This window comes from Hydra vulgaris, chromosome 12 (assembly GCF_038396675.1).
Source record: "Hydra vulgaris chromosome 12, alternate assembly HydraT2T_AEP".
NCBI classification, from domain to species: Eukaryota; Metazoa; Cnidaria; class Hydrozoa; order Anthoathecata; family Hydridae; genus Hydra; species Hydra vulgaris.
This window is the reverse complement of record NC_088931.1, coordinates 16160001-16180000: the sequence shown is the minus strand read 5'-3', so window position 1 is coordinate 16180000 and position 20000 is coordinate 16160001. Positions and strand designations below refer to the sequence as shown.

Here is a 20000-nt window from a genome sequence, read left to right as displayed (position 1 = left end):
AGAACCGGGATATTGTGGTCTTTAAACCATTCCATAGAATGCCTAGATGTGTGAATTGCAGCATTATCTTGCTGAAATATGGCATTATCGTCCATGTTTTCATCCATATAAGTTATGAGAACATCATCCAACATTTCTGTATACTTTATCGAGTTCATTTTAGGTAAACCACAACACAGAGTCAATTTTCCTGAATAAGAAAATCCACCCCAAACCATTAAACTTCCTCCTCCATAATTTCGTTTTGTTTGCGGGTCATTTATTCCTCTTAGATCATGCCAATAACAACTGTAAGAGTCCGGACCATCTGAATTGAACTTTTTTTCATCTAAAAATATTACGTTTTGCCACTCATGAGTCCAATGCATATGGTTTTTAGCAAACTGTAATCTAGCAATTTTATGGTGTTTTTTTAACATTGGTTTTTGGTGTGGTTTCCTCCACTTTATATTTGGTGTTGTACGTAGAATATGTGCAACATGTTTATTGGTGACAGGCAATAATAATTTATCCTTTATTTGTGTTGCATTCAATTTATTTTTGGTTGCTTCGAAGCGAATTCGATTAATTTGCTGATTTTTTAATACTTTGTTGCCGTTTGTTGCTTTTTTTACACCTTAATTGTTACCTTTTGCCATGTAGTTTCGTACAAAATGGTCAGATCTTCCAATTTTTCTTGCTATTTCTCGTATAGAAAATGCTGGTGAGATTTCTGAGCCATGATATAAATTAATTTGTATTTTTTCAGCATCTGTTAAATACTTTCCTTTAGGCATTTCGTAAAATGCAATAAAAATGATACTGGCAGAGCAAAAGATCAAATTACACTAAAATTTATCAATCTATTTGTGTAAAAGTGATTAAAAATCAATAAATACCGTTATTAACCTGATTGCGTCTATAGATATATTCCAATTAAAAAATGTGCTTTTGTATATCAAACATACTCTCATGTTAATAAAGAGACATAGAAAAATTTTTTTTGTGGTTTTTATTAGCCCACAACACAACAATTATTTTGATAATAACTTGCATGCATATTAGTTGACATTACATAGAAAAAAATTAAGATAAAGAGAAAAAAATTGATGCGTCTAAACGAATATGCCTCAGTGTATATACATGTATATTTGTATATGTATATATACATGCATATGTATGTATATATATATATATATATATATATATATATATATATATATATATATATACATGTATATTTGTACATGTATACATATACATGTATGTATATACATGTATATATATACATATACATATGTATACAAAAAAAAATTAAAATATTAAAAAAGGAAAAAAAAAACAGTTATTTTTACTTTGTCTCTGCTTCGAATTAGTTTTTTACTATTTGCATTGTTCATTCACAAAAAATAGTTTTATAATACTTTTTTACTACATTGTAAACAGTAGAGTAAAATAAAACTGAATCTTTTTTTATAATTTTTTTATTTAATAGTAAAATGATTTTTAAAATATTTGTTTTTTGATTTTGCTGAGAAAATTGAGCTTTATCCAAATATGTAAAAAAAAAAAAAAAAAAAATGATTGAAGGTTTTTTAATAAGGTGAATTTATTTGAAACAAAAAACATTCAGTTTTACCCGATAAATCGGTTAAAATTGAATGTGTTAAAGTATTGGTAATTTAATTTAATTAATTATAATAAAAATAATTATAATAAAAAAGGCTTTATTTACAAAATGATAGGTATAGTTTACAAGAAAAAAAGATTTTATAAGTTTTAACATTTTTTTGTTCAATAAAATTCTTCACGAGTTTTATATATTTTTTCACATTCCATTCTTTTTATGCCTGCATTTTTTTATTTTTATTTTTTATTGACATCTTGGACTCAAAAATGCTCTTTTAAAAATTTTAAAAGAGCATTTTAAAAAGTATTAAGTCCAATTACTGCTTGATTCAATGCATGTATTGCTGGTGTCTGCTGATCAAATTGGTGTTTCAATAAGTTGCAAATGATGTTGTGTTGATTGAGATGATGCGTTAAGATTTTTGTTAGATTGAGTTTGTGTAAGTTGAGCTTGTGTAGGTTGAGTTTGTGTAGACAGAGTTTGTGGTGGTTCAAATGTTTCAGCAATTTTTAATTTAGATTTATTAATTTTGTTTATATCAAGTGGAAATAAACCAATATTTTGAAATCCTCCAATTACTTCATAATCGTGTAAATACTTCACCACTTTTGAAAAGTTAGGCTTTAAGCTGAATAAAACTTTCTTTTGATAAATTGCTGCATAATGTGCTTGCATAATGCTGTTGTTATAACTTTTGCCCAACCTTTTTGACATGACAATATATTTCCACATCTAATGTTTAAAGTATGTGGGAGGAGTGGGCTGGTAAACATATTAACTTGATATTATTCTCAATGCACATTAGTGCAACTTGATATTACAGGTGTCTTTTGAATATCCAATACTAACACATGCGTCCCTGGAATTTTTTAAATTGTTGGTATAAAAATTTATTCAACCATTGCATAAATTGTGTATCTTCCATCCATCCTGATTAATCCAACCACTCTACTTAGAGTTGTTGCTATACCAAACCTTTGCCAATTTACACAACTATTTATACGATTTTACCTTTTGGAAATATTTCATATTTGAAATGCTTTGCATGAAATTATTTCACCACTATTCTTTCAACCCCCATACTTATTCGCTCCTCAGAGTATTTTTTTTTGGAGCTTTTTTGATAATTTTTTTGGCATTTTGAATTGATTTAGATTTTATTGATTTAAATTGATTTAGATTTGCACCGGAAATTGCTAGTAAATTATAGTAAAGAATAAGAGATAATAATGATAGAAAAGGATAATTATTTTTAGAATTAAAAAGTTAATAAGATGCAAAAAATAGCTAAGTGTTAAAATTATTAATGTTCAGTTTTATTTGAAAATATGACTTTTCTGTAATTCAACAAAAACTTTTTTCAGGAAATAACAAATTCATTTCTGAAAAAAGATTCTTAATCAGCATAACTTTTACTACAAATATATCTTTTTATTTTAATATTATTTCATTTTATATGTGCTTTACACATAAAAAGATATTTTATTAACAAAGTTGGCAGGCATTAACATGCACAAAGTGTGTAAAATATTCCAAGCAACTGTCTTATTCAAGTTTTATATTACTCAATGAATACACAATGTTGTTCTGTGTTAGAAATTGTTATGTTTTCAACAATATTGATGAAGTATTTAGTTAAGTTTATACACATTTTTATCACATTCATCTTAATAACTAATCAGTTTGTTTTTTTATGTAAGAAAATCTTTATGGTAGAGTTTTAATAAACTCTACCATAAAGATTTTCTTACATAAAAAAACAAACAAAATTATAAACTGTCGATATATAATTTTGTTTATCTGAAGCACTTATAATCTATAAGAAATATTTAAAGTTGTTTGTACAATTTCGATAATGACACAATGCATATTGCTATGTAAAATATTAGCCTTAAAAATATTTTTGTTAAAAAAACTTATTTCCCTCTTATTTAGGATTTATATTTCAATAAACCATATTGTGGTGAATATTAAAACACTATTCAACACAAATATATTATTATATATTGTGGTGAATATTAAAACACTATTCACCACAAATGTATTATTATATATTGAGGTGAATATTAAAACACTATTCACCACAAATATATTATTATATATTGTGGTGAACATTAAAACACTATTCATACTGATGTTTTGTTTTGTAATTATATAAGAATTCTAATAATTTTAAAGTCAGTTATACTATTTTTATGTGAATTGTATACAATACAACTTTTCATCAATTTTAGAATTTACAAAAGCAAACTTTTATTCAAAGTGTACTCTTTAAATGCCAAAATCAAACTTGACATAAGCAAATATTGAACAGTGTAATCATAAATATTCTGTATAAATATGCTGAAAAAATTTTTTACTTTGCTTTTTGAAAGTTTTCTATCGAAGCAAAGATGTAATTCTTCAAGACACTGCATTAACTCATATGTCTGCTCACTGTTAAACAAAAGCTAAAAACAATATAAAAATGTTTAAGAAAAAAACTAGCTGTACTGAAAAAAACAAAAAATTTTAGGTTACTTAACATAAAAATATTTACTTGTGGAATACTAACTTTTTTTTTTATTGATTCAAGAAAATATTAACTGCATCAGATAATTTATTTATCAGATAAAGTTACAATCTTTTTCGATCCACTTAACAAGCTTCTTTTATTCCTTGATATCAAATTCAATATAAAATAAAAATTTCCTCATCATCTTAGTTAAAACGAAACATATAATAAGTGCCGGTGAAGCAAAAACATGAATAAGTGTGTTTCTCAATTCTCTTAACACACACACACACATAGATATATACACATACATACATACATATATATATATATATATATATATATATATATATATATACATATATAAAAATATATATATATATATACACATAAATATATATATATACACATAAATATATATATATATATATATATATATATATATATATATATATATATATATATATAAAAATAAACTAATTCACTTCCAACAAGGTAATGAGAAACTGATTGACAGAAAAATTAAAAGGTTGTTGGCTGTTTGAGTCAGGAAAAATGAAATGGGAGAAAGTTTTGAAAAGAACAGCATCATTAAAATAACCAGCCTAAAAAGGTTAACAGTATTCCATACAAGGACAAATAAGAGATTTGTAGATGTAGAAAATGGAGTCTGGAGAAAAAAATTGGCAAGCATGATAAGGAGAGGCAATCTTATCAGATGCTAACTTTGCAATGGATTGTACATATGGTTTCCATGAAAGCTCAGTAGCGAATAATAATCTGAAAAGCCATAAAGTAGAGGACTCAGTGAATTGCTAACATATCGATAACTAGTTCTTGTCGAACTCTCTTGAATGTCAGTAATTGGTGGTCGACCAATGCTAGAGGAAGATGGAGAATTTGTAGAAGGTTTATTTTAGGTGCATTATAATTTTTAAAATTATTGAAATTAATTTCATTATCTAGCCATATAGAATGTTTTGTAACAAAATTTCTGTTTATTTGTTCATTTGACATGTCACCATGTGAGTGTCACCAGAAAATAGAGTCTATTTTACTTTTTCAAAACAGATTTTCTTTTGTAGCTATGAATCTTATCAACTTTTAAAATTTTTTGTTGTAACATGTTATCTTTTCTAAAGTGGAAGCAACCTCTGTTTCTTCCACTTTAGAAATACCTGCAGATTATAGACTCTTTTCAGCAAAAAATTAACTTCTGGCTCAGTGTCTTCTTTTTGATTAATTACTGTTTTTTTTTCAGTTTTACGCAATGATTGTTTAACATTTTGTATCACCAGATAATTTAACTGTTCAGAAATGTGACTTTTTAAATGTAATTTAGCGCATTTTAAATGTAATTTAGTGAATGAACCCAGTGATTTTTCTAATTATATCTACCAAACATTTTCCCGATACTGGCCAGATTCTAGGTTTATGTATTCTATTGCACTTCTAGTTTTTTTTCTTCAACTGGTTTGTATTTACATTGTAATTTCTTATATTCTAGTTTTGTTAATTTGATTCAACTCAATCTACAGTGCTTTGATTGGCTCATTCAACGCTTGAATCCTTTTTTCCTATTTTGTCTGAATAGTCAATTTTTTTTGTATCTATTGAGTAGTCAAAAATATTCAATTTTTTTTGTTTTTCTTGAGTTGTCAAGAATAGCCGATTTTTTTTGTTTTTATTGAGCTCATTTCTGTACTTGGAATTTTTTCAGCATAAATTAATTGCTTTTCTCTTAAATCTGGTTTTCAAAGAAATTTTTTGTTGCAAAAATTATTTTTAACTATGTAACTTAGGTTGTTTAACTTTATAAAAGACAATTATATATGTTTTGCTATTCTCACGCACTCATTGCATTCAAAATCTTAAAAACTCAGAATTCGATGCAAATATTCATTACAGCAAGAAGGGAAGAAGACAAAACAAGAATTTAGTTAAATTTTGAGAAATTTAATTTAGAAATATTATGGAAATAAAGTATTCTTGGACTTCTACAATCAACTATGTCTACCTTGTAACATTATCTATATAAGAATCGTGTCCTGTCAACGCAAAGTCCTTCAATTCTGTCCTTATGTAGACCAAAATGTTTAAAAACATTAATTTAATGAAATGTAATTAGTGGATTACATAATAATATTTATTTAGGTTAATTATTTATGATCACTTAAATACCTCTTCATGTTCCAATAAAGGAAGAGCATCTATTAAAATTGACAACCAGAATCTAAAAATTACAGAAATAACTATTAAAAATGTTCTATTAATACTTTGTAAATTAGAAATTAATTTTTAACCTTCTATTTGAACACTAGATTTATACATTTTCTTTCCTTAACAAATTGGTTTAAGAATTTTTAACTTAAATTAAAGCTGACTTGATTTAAGTAGTTTTATTTAAACTTAGTTTCAAATATGAAAATGCTTCATTATAAATCATAAAAATATAACCCTCCCTCTCTGCCCCAATACACAAATTTTTAGGCTAGGCAAACATCTTCTAAAAATAAGTTATCATTTATCATAACATATTTTTTACAAAAACAGTTAATGTACAAGTTAGTGTTGTGGCTCATTACTTGCATATAGAACCAAAGTAATTGAGATTATCATTATAATCAATGTAATCATGTTATGATTATCATATACAATCAAAAGTAATTGAGGTTACGAGACCAAATTATTAAGTGATGATAACCATATATAATCAAAACAATCATAAGTAGAATTTATTATTGAAACGTGATATGAGCAATTTTGTAATTAAATTATATATTTTATTAATTTAAATTGACAACAACTTTTTATTTTTTCTCAAAATTTTAAAGTTTATATTTTGATTACAAACTCTTTGAAAACTCCTAATGAACATTCATCACAGTATTACTTACTTTTTAGGTGCAAGATTTGAAGTTAGAAGAGATACTAATAAATTGCTCGCTTCTAAAAAGTTTCCATCAGCGTATAACTTATGAAAATCATAGTATTTACCTACATACAAAATATATTTTTATATATTAATGATATTACAGCTATAAAACTTAGGTATTTTATAACTTGCGTAGATTTTGAACAACATGAAAGTTAACTTATAATTAGTGATCGACCGAAACCGAAATTTGAGCCGAAACCGAAAGTACTGAAATTTCAGTTCAGTAAAGCCGTAGCCGAAACTGAAACTTCGGCTAAAACCGAAACCAAAATTTCGGCCGAAATTTGTAAAAGAATGTTTAAAATCCTTAACCCTTTATGATCACCAAATTAAAGCAAAAAAAGCTATTTTACATATATCTAAGCAATCACTATGAAACATAGTTTAAATTTATAATATGTCAAGACATTTCAATAATTAAAGGTAATAATTGAAGTATTTTCTCTGCGGAATACATTGTTTTTTCATGTTTTCTGGCAAAAGTCTGTTTCTTTCATTTGAAAGAATGTCTCCAGCAGTTAAAAACAACATTTTTACTTCGGTAGATGTTGGTCGAGGTCTAAGGAATCTCTCTGCTACTTTTGCCAAGCCAAACTTTGCTTTTAATGTTGTTTTCTAATATAAATCTATGAAACTTCAGACCTTTTTCGGAGTTTGAATCAATTTTTGAGATATTGTCAACCCAGCCAGGCATTGCAAATTGCAACATTTCAGCCCTCTGCCATTTTGTTATGGCGTCAAATAAGGGTATTGTTCTTTTTTTAATTGTAATAGACTCAACTTGATCTGAAGTTGGTATATTTTCAGGACTGCCGGTAGTTATGAGAAATTGCTTTTTCAGTTAGGAGATTTTTTAGAGTAAACAACTTCTTAAATGTGATGAAAGTCCGCTAAGTGATTGAAGTTTTGGATTGTGCGATCCACGAGATATTTTTAAATTATAGATGTTGCAAGTTCCGTATTTGAAATCACTAGCTGCCACGGTAAAATGATTCCATAAACCAGTTTTTTATCAATTATTTTCTATTGTAAAATTTTAGTACTGAGAAAATTTTGATGAAACTATTGGTTTGGGTTGCTTAACTTAAATGTTAATTCATTTTAAGAATGATTTGAGATTAGTAACTTAAAACTATTATGTAACGTGATTTCAATTAAAATTTCTACAATTGTTATAATTGAAAATTGATTTACTAACAAACGATTACAATTAGGAAATCGTCATGATCCCACTCTAAATTAAAACTTAAAAAAAATCTTATAAAAGTTTCGGTTCATTTCGGTTGCGGTTTGAACCGAAATTTCGGCCGAAACAGGAAAAGTAAAAAAATTGTTGAAGCAGAAATTTCGGTTTCGGTTGAAACTTCGGCCGAAGCCAAAAGTTTCCGTTCACTACTTAAAATTTAAAATATTATTAGCTTTTCATTCAGCAAATAAAAAAATGTTTACCTAAGAATGTCAATTTATTATGAAGTAGCATAGAAGATCCAAGATTTTCGATTAAATCACATTGTGTAAAAGATCCTGTGTCTTTATAGTAGTCTAAAAATCTGTAAATTTATATTTAAAAAAATGTTTGAACTCTAAAAAGAATATAAATTATTGAAAAAATAATAAATATTTGCATATTAAAATACTAAAATTTTGTTTTAAATTTACAGAAAAAAACTATTTTAATTTTTAACCAACAACTTTATGCATTTATATATTTACTTTTAACATATAACTGTTTTAAAAATTCAAAAAACCTAAATTCTCAACAGATTATATTTTCAATAGAGTTTTAAGATGGTTGAAATTTAAAACCTCATAAGTTGATTAAAACTATAAACGGGTATATTCAATAGAAAACAATTTAAGCTTCTGCAGAAGACCTAGAAACTATTTAATATATCAGTCCATTCAATTTTTTATAGATCTAAATGTGACAAAAAAAAATTCAATATAACACAATGAAATTCTAATAATATAATAAACTAATAATATAATTCTAATAATATTTTAAACATTATAGCACTTACTGATCTGTAATTATTGATGCAAATGCTTCATCCTAAAAACATAATCAAATCCATATAATTATAATAATAGTTGCAACAAGATGCAATCTAAATTACACACAACAAAAAGTTTTTTAAGCATGCAAAAAACAACCACTATGAAATTATGTTAACTAAATGAAAATAGTTGGAACAAGAAGTAAGAGATAATTCTAATAATCCATTTACACCCAACACACTATTATCTGATACATCATATACACTCAACACACTTTTTATTTTATTTTATTTTGATTTTATTTAAAATTGCATAGCATATAAATGAATTTTACAATTTTTCTTCATAATGTATCTGAAGTATTATTTTCTTAGGTTAAAAAATGATAAGTGGGAGATGTACTGACAATATTACTTACAAGGGTATAGGTTTTCAATACCATCTTGAAGTATACGTAAATATTTCTAAACAAAGGTTATTTTACAATGTAGTGTTAGCAGTATTGGTTTTATAGAATAAACTGTCAGATTTTCTTCCTGTGGGTTGAGTTTTGAAGTTATTGTATGTGTTAAGTTAGATAAAAATTTTTAAAATAATTTTATATACGTTTTATAAATAAGCTCTTCGATATTGTGACAGATATTGAATTGGTGTGAGGTTATTGTATCAATTTCAATAACTTGGAGTGATTGTTTATGGAATAGTTGTAGCTCTTTTTTTGCTGCAATACTGCAAGACAAGAGGGGCGCTGTACAGAATGTGAGTGGGTAGGATCTATAAATTTGAAGTAGGTTTAATTGAGTGCGACCAATCTTTTTAAGGTACTTTAGTAAGTAGGGTACTGACTTAATAGAGTAATGAACTTTTATTCATTGATCATCCAAGTTAAGATTTTTTTTAATTAGGATTCCTAGGTACTTGTAGCAATCAACTGATTCAAGTTTAGAGTTTAAAAGAATTGCAACCTCAAGTTGCAATTCCATCGCCAATTCTTAGGGTTTAGGGTGGCAACTCTCTATCAATAATGTTTTGCATTTCAAATGATTTCATGCCATTAACAGTAGCCCATTTTGCTACGCTATCCACAATAGATTGAGGTAGGTTTTTTGCATCTTTGTCATAGATGATGTAAATTAACATATCATCGGCGTATTTTTGTAGGTTTGTCTTTGGTGGCAGCTTTAATATATTTCCATTTGGTTACATTAATTTGCTTAATTGTTTTTACTCTTTGACAAGAGTTGTGTAGGTAGCTAGCAATCCATACTGTAAGCCAGCTAAGAATCAAGTTTTAAAGTTTTAAGAGCAATTTGTAGTGATCAACCATATCAAAAGCTTTTGAGAAATCAAAAAAGATGGCTAATATTGACATTTTATTGTCTTTTGCTTTGGTAAAGTCTTCTGTTACTTGAATTATAGCATCCATTGTGCTATGTCCAGGGAGGAACCCAAATTGTTTATTTGTGGTACAAATATGCTTTGTATGATTAACAATAGATATGCACAAGATATGTTCAAAGATTTTGTACAGAGCAGATGTAATAGCTAATGGCCGATAATCTTCCATAGAAAGTGGGTTCGTTTTGTTTTAGGTATAGATGTTAAGTGAGTTGGTTTCCATATGATCTGGCATATGATTGCATTCAATAAGTTAATTAACTAGAATACAGAGTGATGCAGATATTTCCAAACGAGATGATTTTAACAGAATTGAAATCAGATTATAAGAGCATGGTAATCCAGACTTTAGTTTACTTAGTTGGGTTAAAAATATTATTGTAAGTAAAAATGGGATTTGCAGGTTGATCTGCATACATGTTAATAATGATTAGGATATTATAAACATTTTTATCTTTCCAAACCTTATGATAATGATTGTTTAGTTTATTTGATTTTCAGAAACTGATGATTTATTTACAGACTTATTTTTTGTTCTGTTTTATTTACAGACTTATTTTTTATTATTTGTTGTTTTGCTTCTTTCCAAAAATCAGTGTTGTCTGATATGTAGCGTTTGTTATAAAATATATTTCTTTTAATGATTAGTTTATTTATCTTTGCAGCATTCCTTTGAATATAGGCAGTCATCCAAGGTATGGAGTTAATAAGTGTTAAAGTTTTTAATGGTTGGCACAAATCTTGAGCAGCAAATATTGCATTGTAGAAATTGTTGCATGCGGTTTGGATATCATGATGCAATTTGACTAAGTTTTTGAGCTCAGTGCCTCTAATTAATTCTACTGTATCTCCTATTTTACCAGAGCGGTAGGTAATTTTACCTGGAGGGGGTAGGTATGTTTTATATAGATAAAATGATGGGTAACATAAAACAACGAGGTAATCAAAGTTACCGAGCCCAGGGAGAGTTTGAGAAATGTAACATTTAGGTGCGTTACTTAGTATTATATCCAAGATTGCTAGTTTTCGAGTCGGGCTTGACTTTAGACTAATTAATTGATGCGAACGAGAGATAAAATCTGTAGAACATTTATTTAGATCACCTGTAAGAAAAATTAGGGGTTTGTTGTTGGTAGCGCAATCACTGATTGCTGATTCAATGAGTTGTGCAAGTTGAAAATATGCTTCTCGCTGTGCAGTTACTAACCAGACTGGGATATATGCACAAATTTTTAAACATGATGAGTATCCAGGTGGTAATAGTTTTGGAAAGGTTGGGACAATGGTAAGCTCAATGTTACGAATAGGTTTGTATGATGTGGTAATAGGTAGATCAGTATGTTCAATTTTCTTTGAGAATCTTTCATCAACAAGTATCAGGGTGCCTCCTCTAATTTGGTCTAGTCGCTCTGAGCTAGCAAAATTGTAGTTCTCATTTAATTGTGAAAGGATAACAATTTTGGCATTAAAGTTTAACCATGTTTCAGTCAAACATGCAATATCAATGTTAGAGTTGGCAAGGTATTGATTTAGGGTATCTACTTTATTACAGAGTAAACATAAGTTCGTTGTAAATATAGTGGGTAGGTGCTTCATAAGGAGTGTTGAGTTATTTGGGTGAGGTGGAGCATGGGTTAAGGGCACCGCAAATCTTAATGACTGCTCCACAGCGGCTGCCCCAGTGAAATAGTGCTTCAGGGTTTTCAGAACAAAGTTTTGTATTACGGGCATTTTGATTCTTACATAGGTGGCACTCTAGTTCTCTCTCAGCAGGAGACAAATCAGGGCTTACCATGTATTTTTTGAAGATTTTGTGATTAGCAAGCATATGGGCATTGAATAGGGCGGTCTAAGTTTCATTAGAACTGGACAACTGTTTGAAGATTTTTTCATGTTAAGACGTTTAGAGAAGACAATATTTTCATCGGTGATTCCAAGAATTTTAAGAATGCCAGAGACACATGATAGTACTGGGAGTGTTGGATTGGTATCACAAGCTGTGATTCAGGAACACCAAATTAATTAAGCTCAACTAAGACTTGTCCTATTTGTGAGGATATGTTTGGTTTGTTTTTAACAATGTTACTCCAGGATGGTGAGTCTGGGGTAAACTGTTGGACTGGAGTTGATTTTATATCTTTTTCAATCATTGATATTTTTTGATCAAGTTTTTTAATTTGGTTAGCTTGTAAATCAATTATTGACCTTTGTTCAGAATTAATGTTCATAAGTTCCATTATCCAGATATCAAGGTTGGCAACTGGTATTTTTTACAAATGAGTGGCGGTTGGTGTCAATTTTGTTTACCATTTTATTTTAAAGTTATATTATATTAAAGTTAATTTTAATAAACTTTTTTTTATTGGTAGTTTTTTTTGAATATTATTTTTTTTGAACTGTTATAACTAATAACAATCATTAGTTAAATAAATCATCAAATTTTTTATTTTATTTTTGTAATGTTTTTGTAGGAATCTATTATTTTAGGTATAGATTAGGTATTGATCTCATGGGAATAAAAGCTTATCAGAAAAATATGGTCTGTTGAACACTAATTTATAGTTAAAGAGTTAGTAAATACAAAAGTTTCTAACATAAACAATAAATTATGAGTTTTACTGGCCTGTACCAATCAACATGGGCCAAAAGTAGGCAAAAAAATGGTGCACTCCTAATAAAAAGACCAGGATACTATTCACACTTTTACAAGACTATTCTTTTTCAGGAATGTTGTCTAGATTTAGATGAGAAATAACTTTACTACAAAAGCAGAAATAATTAAAATATCTTACAGTGATTTACCTGGTCTCATAAATGGTATGGTCACTAGAAAATGAGCAAGAAACAAAAGATGGAATTTCATAGAGCAAAATTAGCTTTTATTTTGGTGGTTATAAAAGTGAGAATAAGTGTAATAGAAATTAATAGTTTTTATCATAACATTTTAAATGTAAATAACAAGAAAAATGTTATGTTAAATGAACACAAACACACAAATATTCAACTAACAGTATCATAATACTTTGAGAATTGTTCTGAAATAAAAATTGAAAATGTTCAATTTGCTCATGTTGTGAAAATTTGCAAGTTTTAAGTTGACAAATATACTGTTTAAGTGCTTACAAATATTTCCTTAGAACTTTAGAATACCTTAGAGCGTAAACACCAAGAAAGAGCTACACCAAGTCTTTTTCTGCGTATTGCTTTCATGCCCATTACTTTACATATATCTCGAACTAAAATCAACATCAATATTTTATTATTTAATTAACTATATATTAAACTGAAAATATTTATAGAAAACAAAAATATCAACAATAATTGATAAGTCTACTGTAATTTATAATTAAATTGTACTTAATGCCAGAAGTTGTGACAAGTAACAAATTAATTAAACTTTTAGTAAACAAAAATTCCATTAAAAAAAATTTGTAAACATAAAATGTGTTTAATCTAAATCCTTTTAATCCAGCAAAAAATATGGCTCTTTAGCTACCAAAAGAATTTTTTCTAAATATTTAAAATTTTCATTTGAGATTTGCATTGAAAAAGTTTTTAATAACCTTTTTTAAAATTCTTATTGATTAAAATCTTCTTTTTTTTAAAACCCTTTTGCCCTTTAAAAAAAATATTTTTTATTGAGCATGAAGTTAAAATTTTGTTGTATTTACTTATTTGCAGCTAAAAAACTCACTTAATTCTGGAAAACCATGTGTTTTACATATATGGATCAATTTTAACGCTTTCTTTTCACAGTCTAAAGGTATCCTTTCAATATAAGCAGCAAGATAATCCCTAAAAAAAAAAAGGGTCAAAGAATAACTAAAAAATAACGCCTTAATAATAATAAAGATCTCATAAAAAAAATTTACAAGTTAATATATTAAAGAAACAATAAAAACAAATATTTTAACCTTCCATGAGTTGGAGAGTTAAGAAAGTATTCAGCTGCAGTGGACCACAAACTAAAATTATGACAAATATTTGTAAATAAGAGAAATACTCCAGATTCAAAAGTTTTGAATGAAAATACCTTGGGTGATTGGGGATTGTTTTGAAAATTTACCTTGGATGAGACATAAGACTTGCACTGTATTCCAATAATAAAAATTCTCGTAACTCAGCACCATAGCTGAAAAATAAAACAATGGTCTTCAACACACACAAAAAAAGATTTAAAAAACAGTTTTTTTTTACTACATGGAAGAATCTTTTAGTAAACAAAAAAAAACTTACTCAATGTTATAGCTTTTTAATAAATCACAATGGTATAACAGATCTGTGAGATGCATAACAAACCACCAGTTTGGAAAAATTTCACTGAATTAGAGTTATCGAAAAAACCAATAGTTTTATTATTTTTTTTTTAAAAAAAGAACAAATTGTGTTTTTACAAAATGATATTTTTTTAATGTTTATAGTAATAAACTACAAATAAAATTGATTAAAAAATATTATTATAATACATTATTACCTTGATTTTTCAACTACTGTATGGATATCAAATGATAATATCGACAAAACAATTTCATCCAAAGCACTAACATTATCAATACCATTAAACAACTCTAAACAGTCCTAAACAAAAAAATTAAAACTTAAACTACATCAACACAAATTTACATTGGACATCATAGTTTTTAATCATAAAAAAAACCCCTAATCTATTTCTTAGATTGAATTATACAAATTAAACAACATAAATCTCAAAAATAAAGTCAAAAAAAAATCTTTAGATAAAAAAAACTTTAAAAAAAAAAACTTTAGATAAAAAAATTCAAAATATCAAACTATCAACAAACTTGGCATCATCTCGGTACTTATTTGACTAACTACATTAATTGACATAAATGAATACAAACATACCACTGCAATTTGTTTAAGATTGAATGTAGAAACAGTTGGCTGGGTATATAATAGTTTTGCTACCATAATTTCATACCAAGATTCACAAATATTTCTATTTAAAAAAAAAATACAAATTTAAAGAACCAACATTTGTTTAAAAAAATCTAAAAAAATATGCATACACTAAATAAAACAGTACTGAATCAAACTGACTCAAAATGATTAATACAATAACAACTTATTTTAATATTATAGAATTATTTTTGATAAATTCTAACAATATTTTTGCATGATTTTTATGATACTAGACTGATCGAAATAATTATATTCATTACAAATCATTTAAAGAAGATATATTGATGATGATAGGCTAATGAAGATTTCTTAATGATGATTTTTATTATTTGTTTAAAATTGTTTTGATATATCCTAAACTTATTTATTTTAAATATCCTGTGAGCTTGTTTTTTAATTTTAAAAGCTAATATTAAGGCACGATACTTATAATTATGCTTTTGCATCTATTTTGAATCTATTATAAGAGTTTACAGTTTATAAGTAAAAATATTACTTTTGACATATTGGGATGACAGAATTAAATGAAGGGTGCAAGGGAAAAACAGGGAATATCAGTTTTTGAAGATATTGAGATTTTTTTATTAAAATGTAGTACAAATCATAAACTAGCTTCAGTGTTAAATTTGAAGCAAATAAATAAAAATTAATGGTCTAATTTAGTGATAAGAAAAGGAAAAAACATAACGTACGGGAAGTCTTTGAAAACTAAATTTGATTTATCTCAGTTTGCAAAAAACTGACATCCCCGTTCTTCCCTTGCACCCTTCAAATGCTTTAACAAAATTTAAAATATTAATAGATTGATAAGATACTTGAGTTCATTCACTGCAAACCTAGAGTGATCATTATGAAGTTACTGTAAAATATGGAGATGGCTTCACAAACCTAGATATGCATAAAACGCCATAATGAAGCTACTGTGAAATATGGAGATGGCTTCATAAACCTTAAGAAAAAGTTGCAAAGCACTCTCCTATGTCTTTGATTTGATTCTTTTTTATTTTTCAGTTTGTTTATGGTTTTTTATATTTTTTTACTTAAAAAAAGTTTTTGTTTACAAAAATTTTTTTCACAAGGAACTTCTTTTGTTAACAAAGTGTGGGTTGATTTTCTTGAATTTCCTTCTGATTACTTTTAGTCAATGTTAATTTTATTTTCAGAAGATGTCAAGAAAAATGTTGCTTTTTTAGTTCACTTTGTTTAAAATTCCAACCATTCCATTTATTAGGATTCTCTCCCTGTTTATTAAACTTTTAAAACATTTCCAACCCTCCTGTTAATTAAGATCTCGCTACACACCCACTCACCCCAACCTACATCGACAGGTAAAAGTAAATCAAGAGATTACTTTTTATTTTCAATAAAATTAAAACTCAAAAAATTGAGTTTTAATTTTATTGAAACAGAAATTGATCTAAATTTCAAGTATTGTAAAGAAATTGTTTTGAAATAAAAAAATAATAATAAACTGCAAAAATACTTATGTTTTAGAAGTGCAGAATCTTTACCACAAAGAAGCTTAAACAAAAAGAATTAATAAAGTTAACTTTGAATTCCAATGATACTAGAGATCCCAAAGTACTCTGTCATGTTTCATTAAAATAAATGTAAACATCGACTTTATTATAGTATAAAGTTACTATACTTATTAACATCATATTTTTATAGTATAAATTAGTGTTATTACCTATTTTATAAACTAAACAAAAAAAAATTTTAAAAAAGTATGATAAAAATATTCAAAAACCTAAAATAAATCCTAACAGTCACCATTTGATAATCACATCATTTTAAAAGTTATTCACTTAATACAAGATTTTTAATCCAATACGCAAATCAAATTGAATTAAATATGTAATTTTAAAAATAGTTGTTTCCCTGAATGGAAATTTCTTCCTGAGGCATGTTTTCCTAATTGGAAACTTGCCTCAACAGAAGTTTAGCATAAGTTAAACTAAAAGTTAAACCATATAGATAAATCTGTTGTCAAGTGAAATTTAAAAAAAAAGGTTACATAAATAATTTACAACAAAATATATATGCTAGTTGAAAAATAATTTCATATAATAGTTAAATCATTTTAAACAAAAGTTTTTTAAGAAAAAAAAATTCTTGTAGAATAAACAATTTTTTCTAAACATTTTAAGCAATTTTTTTTGTGTAAAAAAAAACAAATAAAGAAAAAAGAAATAAGAAATTAAATCTTTTGATTGTCTTATCAAAATTAGAAACAACCCAGACCGCTAGCTATATATTTACTTAAAGTAATTTAAATCCAGATCGCTATCTACATATTTACTTATAGTAATTTCAATCCAGACAACGAGCTGCATATTTACTTAATTTAAATTCAAAATTGAGAAACGTTTTGTTTGTATTTTTATTTACATTCTTTTCAACCAATAAACTTTGTTATATTTTTGATTAAATAAATTATTATAGTATTTTTCTTAAGATTCATGCATTTTTAAGTTATACTTTATTTGGCAAAAATAAAGTTTAATTTAAAACTGCTGACTCATACAACTTACATTTTTTCAAGTCTTCTGTCAACTGTTTTCTATCTCTTTAGCAATACTCCTTGTTTTTTGGTAATTCCCATCTTAAATATTTGTTGTTTGCAGCTTATTAGGAGTAAATTGGTTTAAAAAAAAAAGATATCTGAGACATCAAAGTCAAGTGTGTGATTTTTCCAGTGTGTAAAACCACAAATGAGCGATTTTACCCATGACTAAACTTATAGTGCTCCACATTACATGACAATACAAGATCATATAACAATAGTGATTTTCTTAAACTAAAAAAGTACATACACAGTTTTGCATATTGTGATTTCGCATTCATTATTGTAAACAATGAATCCAAAACTATTTTTTGATTCATTGTGGAACGGTTATAAACAATCAAATGTAGAAGCTGCAAAGCTACCTAAGTTAATTCCTGAGCAAAGTTCAAAAAAATCTCAACACATTGAGCAAAGTTAAACTTCTCTTCAAAAATCTCAACACATTGAGCAAAGTTACCTTCTCTTCAAAAATCTCAACACATTGACAAAAGTTATCTTCTCTTTATAAATCTCAAAACATTGAGCAAAGTTACCTTCTCTTTAAAAATCTCAACACATTGAGCAAAGTTTTCCTTCTATTCAAAAATCTCAATTGCTTTCTTCTAATTCTGAAATATTGCCCTGATAAAAATTAGCATTTTAAAAATTCAAGCAAATTAAAATTAGATTACAAGCTAAATCTATAGTAGTATAAAAGTGAGCTAAAAGGACAGCTCACCAATGCATGGAGCAGAATTTTATAAAAACCTTTAAAAAATTATTCATACAATAACCATTAAAAATATTTTGGAGGAACATTTTTTTATTCTATTAGTAATTCCATGCCTTTGTGAACTACATGAATAAAAACTCATGTTAAAATTTAATAAACATTTAACTTGTGAAAAAAAAAAAGAAGAAAATAACTCTTTATTTATGGCATTATATTTTTGTTTACAGCATCATAGCACAAAAATATTTAAAATAAAAAAATGTTATAATAACTACATTCTTAAATTATTTTGCTATATATTATTTGCTATATATTATTTTGCTATATATTTTGCTACAGATAAAATAAATGTGTATTTCTATTGTTACAACTTCAAATCAATTAAATCAAACCCTTTGTACTATCTTTGTTAAAAATATTTTATATTGGTATTAAGACATTTACTATATTTATTGCTTGTTTTTTTAAAGCTCTCTAAACTAAACAAAACAACTCAGTTAACTTTGGGATCCCTTTTTATATTTTTCCTAATATTTATCTTTAAAAAATTTTTAATTTTTCACATTAGATGTTAAAAAAAATATTAATCATCCATATTTACCATACATATCTCTTCAACCTCTGGATATTGTGAAAAATCACCACCTTCTAAACGAGATTCACATTCTTTACTCCAAACATCCCATTTTTTTAAAAAATCTGTCACGGATTGACCTTCCTGAGCCTAAATTACAAATTTAAGGGAAAAAAGTATTAAAAAGTGCAATAGATAAGATAAATAAGGATTAAAAAAATCATAAAGTTTACTAAATTGGAATTTTTAATTCATAAACTTTTTTTTTTAATTTGTAATTCCTAAGTTTATTTCTATGTGAAGATAAATAAATTAAAGTTATGCAATTATTTTAGCTGAAAATTGAAATGATTTTGCTTTCCTACAATTTTCAACTAAAATAATTTAACCTTGTTTCAAAAGCTAACATATTGCGCGTGATAAATTGAAAGTAAAACAAAAGTAATTAGTAACATGTTAATAAAACACGACAAATTGCTTGTTGTTGATAATTAAGTTGTTTTTATCATTGCAAACAATTTTTTATATGACAACATGTTTTGTTCTATTTGAATCAAAAAAAAATAACAACTTTAAAAACAATTAAAACTTATATAAAAATCTTAAACATGTACTATCCCAAAGTTAAGACATGTACTATCCCAAACTTAAACATGTACTATCCCAAAGTTTCCAAATGCAAAAAGAAAGAAAAAAAAGAAAGAAAAAACTTGTAGAAAAAATCAACAAAAGCAAGGTTTATCTGCATTTATTGTTTTAAATTTGCAAACAAGATTTTATATTTA

The 20000-nt window shown here is 26.5% G+C and overlaps 1 protein-coding gene across 3 annotated transcripts in view; it reads right to left on the bottom strand.

The window, feature by feature from the left end:
* Nucleotides 1-20000, bottom strand: part of LOC101235932 (nuclear pore complex protein Nup85) — a 57264-nt gene that overhangs the window by 7483 nt on the left and 29781 nt on the right. For all 3 annotated transcript variants that reach the window (XM_065812341.1, XM_065812343.1, XM_065812342.1), the window contains 14 exons: nt 19243-19365; nt 16844-16881; nt 15304-15397; nt 14912-15015; nt 14674-14757; nt 14504-14569; nt 14352-14402; nt 14132-14232; nt 13588-13673; nt 9063-9094; nt 8491-8591; nt 7001-7100; nt 6285-6336; nt 3970-4059 (listed from right to left, as the gene is read on the bottom strand). In XM_065812341.1, coding sequence (XP_065668413.1) covers nt 3970-4059; nt 6285-6336; nt 7001-7100; nt 8491-8591; nt 9063-9094; nt 13588-13673; nt 14132-14232; nt 14352-14402; nt 14504-14569; nt 14674-14757; nt 14912-15015; nt 15304-15397; nt 16844-16881; nt 19243-19365 — 1122 coding nt within the window. The remainder of the gene's footprint in view (nt 1-3969; nt 4060-6284; nt 6337-7000; nt 7101-8490; nt 8592-9062; nt 9095-13587; nt 13674-14131; nt 14233-14351; nt 14403-14503; nt 14570-14673; nt 14758-14911; nt 15016-15303; nt 15398-16843; nt 16882-19242; nt 19366-20000) is intronic.